This window comes from Euprymna scolopes, chromosome 8 (genome assembly GCF_053919585.1).
Source record: "Euprymna scolopes isolate OS-2025 chromosome 8, ASM5391958v1, whole genome shotgun sequence".
Taxonomy (NCBI): domain Eukaryota; kingdom Metazoa; phylum Mollusca; class Cephalopoda; order Sepiida; family Sepiolidae; genus Euprymna; species Euprymna scolopes.
The window spans coordinates 131773339-131777759 of NC_136489.1; the positions used below are offsets into that span (position 1 = coordinate 131773339).

The 4421-nt window shown below is 32.6% G+C and overlaps 1 protein-coding gene across 1 annotated transcript in view; it reads right to left on the reverse strand.

Annotated features, from left to right (window-relative positions):
- The window catches only part of LOC145283771 (uncharacterized), a 99489-nt gene extending 95416 nt beyond the window's left edge, over positions 1-4073 (reverse strand). Inside the window, exon 1 of the mRNA XM_080132828.1 lies at positions 2316-4073. Coding sequence (XP_079988954.1) covers positions 2316-3927 — 1612 coding nt within the window. The 5' untranslated portion in view covers positions 3928-4073. The remainder of the gene's footprint in view (positions 1-2315) is intronic.
- Between the last annotated feature and the right edge of the window lie 348 nt (positions 4074-4421).

Below are 4421 nucleotides of genomic sequence, written 5' to 3' on the forward strand. Positions count from 1 at the left end.
TTATTATTATTATTATTATTATATGTTATTGAAGTAGTAGTAGTAGTAGTAGTAGTAGTAGTAGTAGTAGTAATGGAAGTATACGTGCAATAATTTTTTAGTTTAAAATATTAAATGATTTTCGAAAACCATTTTGAAAACGCAAAAGTGTATAAATTTGAAATAAAAATTTCATCTTTCAACAATTTTTTAATATGTAAGAACGTGTATCTTAAACATAATTTTCATTGTTAATGTCTGTATATAATAATTCAAATAGCAAATATATATAATTCAATATAAAATTGAGATTTTTTTAGCATTTAATTCAACAGTGCTGAATACAATGTTTTAGAGCATAATAACTATATCTGTTTTATATATATATATATATATATATATATATATATATATATATATATATATATATATATATATAAACTTTTGTTTGTGTTTGCAAATAAGTTTCAATAAGGATGAAGTGTTTTACAGAATCTAAAGAATCGATTACATTTTACCTTCAATCCTCTATGGACTCTCTGGGGTCAATTAGCGATTAGATCCATAAAATAACTAAAATATATTCGAACATAAATAAATTAGATTTTTTTTTTAAAGAGATTTCCTTTATTTCATAAGACAAATATAAAATTAAGCAAAAAAATATGATAGTGAAGAATGTAGTTTTAAAATATTTAAACATTGACATAATTATTTATTTTGGTATAATGATAAGGAAATATTGGGACCCGTGAAAAGTCCACGGTTGTTGCCACATGAATCTGTATAATTTACTGTTCATAATAATATTCCTTTTCAATTAATGAATATACTCTGGACTTAATATTATTAAGAAAAAATGTTTCAATAAAAAAATTTTCATTCAGCAAAATATCTTCAATGAATAAAACGAATCTATTTCTTATTTATTTATTTATTCATTCATTTATTTATTTATTTATTTAAAACAATAAATTGTCTCCGTTTTTTACTTTTACTATGAAATAATTGTCAGGTAAACATTATTCAAATTAATAAAACAAACGTCACTTTAAAATTAATGTATCTCTTTAAATTTATATGGTTTTAATTGATGGCGCAATATAATTAATTTGGGAACAATTCATTTTTAAATGGTTAATGATGTGTTTTATGTAATTAGATTAATAAACAATGAGCACTATTTCTGATAAAGCAACCTCATTCTTTTTGCGTATAAAAGGTGATAACGTACGTACAATTGAGGGAATGTTTTTATTATTTATATAGATGTCTATAGAAATATGAATCGATCTATATAATTCGATCTTAGATTTCCATTTTTATATATTATTTTTATATATTATTTTTATATATTATTATGTTCTTCAGATTAATAAATCGAATGACACTTTTTTAAAGTATCTATTCAAAATTGTACTGATCAAGTCGACGAGACGGAATAATAGATTTTTGAACAATTCATTTTTCTTTCATAGCTTTATTGTTAAGTCTGGATTTGATGTATAATTCTTGGTATATATATAAATATATATATATATATATATATATATATATATATATATATATATATATATATATATATATATATATGTCAGAAATAATTATTCCAACCATTTGGAGACAGGATATAGCAGCATGCCCAAGGATATATTGACTGACCTTAAAACAAATTTTCTAATGGAGATCAATAAAGAAGATGAGCCTAAAATCTCCCTATTTTTGCTGATGAGGAGATTATATTCGAAGATAAAACCTTTGTCAATTATTGTCAATAATTATTGTCAATAATTATTAACAATAATTATTATCAATAATTATTGTCAATAATTATTGTCAATAATTATTAACAATAATTATTGTCAATTTCACTAAAATGTACATCGTTTCCGAAACGATCGTACACTCGAGTTGATTTTGGTTTATTTTCCTTTTGAAACGAATTTTTGATTCACAATTATTGATGTTTTCACTCAATATTATATATATATATATATATATATATATATATATATATATACATATATATTGTTTTTATCTTATATATATAAAAGTCAACGTTTGTTTGTGTGTTAAAAGTAAATCGATATGTTAGCAACACAGGGTCGATTCACGGTTAGATCCATAAAATAAATAATACATACACACACACACACACACACACACACACACACACACATATATATATATATATATATATATATATATATATATATATTATGTAAGTTTGTGTAATGCATGTACAATGTTTTGGCTGAAAAAAGAACAATTGGCAATTGTTATAATTGGATGGAGTAAGGCGAGAAAAAATTTAAAAAATGAGACGAGATGTTTACCTGCAGTATCGCTGGCCTTTTCGGATAAATCAGTACTGTCTGTTGAGGAAGTGTCCACCCAAGGGTGCCAGACCCTTGATTTGATGCAAGTTGGCGTGCCTGTAAATTTGGTGGGATCAAGAATATCAGCCACCGAAAAAGAAGTCGTTTGGCTTCGTAGTTGCTGTTGTTGTTGTTGTTGTTGTTGTTGTTGTGATTGATTAGAATTATTATTATTTGAGGTGTTATTGTTGTTGTTGTTAGTGTTAGTGTTAGTATTCGCGTTATTTGAAAGATTTGTGGCCCCAATTGTTGGTGATGAAGATCTGGGTGTGGTAGAGTTTGGTATACCCGACGGCGGGGGTGTCCGAACTATCGAGCATAATTGCTGCTGTTGTAGATGTTGTATTTGTTGTAAATGATGATGGTGAAGATGTTGGTGATGATGCTGCGTTGGCGACATTGGTGGTGATATTGGTGACGAAGGGGACTTGTTGTCCGTCTCTTCGTCGAAATTGTTTGTCGTGTCGTTGCAAATGTTTGAATCGATTTGTTGTTGTAACCGGCTGGTGGCGTGGTGGAGTGCGAACCTGCGCCGGATGTGTCCGTGTGAGACGGGAGACGCAAGCATGGGTGTCGAGGTCGGATGAAGAAGAGATGGATGAAGGTGCGCCGCCGACGAAGAAACAGGGACAGTTGCTACCGCCGCCGCCGTCGTCGTCGTGGTCGTCGTCGTCGGAGGTGAAGAGGATGACGAAGGAGAAGAATTAGAAAAGGGTATCGTAGAAATGATGGCAGAAGTTGCCGTTGGCGAGGATGAAGAAGTTGGGGACGTCGACAAAGGTGACGACGAAGGGGATGACGAGGAGGGAGAAGAAGATGAAGTCGTTGACGACGTTGTTGGCAATGGCAGCGAAGCCAGCGAAAGAGGCAGCTGTAGAGAAGAAACTTGCATGGGATTCGACGTCAGCGCTGCCGTCATAGTCGAAGGAGACAATGAAGAAGACAACGATGACGACAACGGAGAATCGGAGAACGAGCCCGACGTTGTAACCATAGACGCAGGACTGTTCTCGCGTAATTTCGCACAGTACGTGAACGATGAACCCGCTTCGGGAAAACTATCTTGGAAATTGCCAGGGTTGTGGAGATGTTTCTGCTGCTGCTGTTGGAGATTTACGAGATGCTGCTGTTGTTGCGATGACATAGGGGGCGGAGGAAGAGGAGGAACACCTCCTCCTTCTTCTACTCCTTCATCTCCTCCTATTCCTCCTCCTCCTCCCGATCTGCGAAGAAGGTGGCGGCGGTGGCGATGACGAACGAGGTGGCTATGGTGACCCTGGGGGCTGGGGCTTGTATTGCTGCTGCCACTGCTACCTCTGACAGAGAGTCTGACGTTTTCGCCTGCCCCTCTCTTGCTAGTTCTTAGAATAATGACTCCAGAAGAAGGGCTACTGCTACCCGCTTGGCGATCGTTGTTGTTGTTGTTGTTGTTTACGGGTACCGAGGAACCATCACTCTTGTTACCATTCTCGTCCAATTCGCTGTCGGGTTGAATTCCATTGTAAACCGATCGCGTGGGACTCCGACTCGAACAGGAACTTTCATCGGTGCTCATCGCGTTGTTTTCCATGTCGAATAAATCTCCAATTATTTGAATCCAAAAATGATGTTGCAAAAATCGTCTTAAAATTCAATGATAAAAAATCTGTACGGATATACGCGTGAAGGTGGATTCCTTATAAATGTATGATACTATGTATGCGTGTGGTTTATCTTTCTTTCTTTTATTTTTTTTTTTTTTAATATGAAATACGTGTTTAATCTATATTTAGATAATAAAAATGAATGCTGTGATTATTAATACATCACACATAAATAAACCGATCCAGTTAATTGATAAATACCGGTAAATCTTTCTTTTTGTTTTCTTTTTTTTTTCTTTTGTTTTTTGAGGGTTTTTTTTATGTTTTGTTTTGTTTTTTATTTATTGTAATTCCAAATACAGAAAACTCAATATTCAAATCACATATCATTTTATTCTCATGAAAAATTTTAAAAATGATCTTTTAATTTCATAAAACTATTTTCTGCGTTAAGCCATATAAGCGTATGTTATTTTCAACG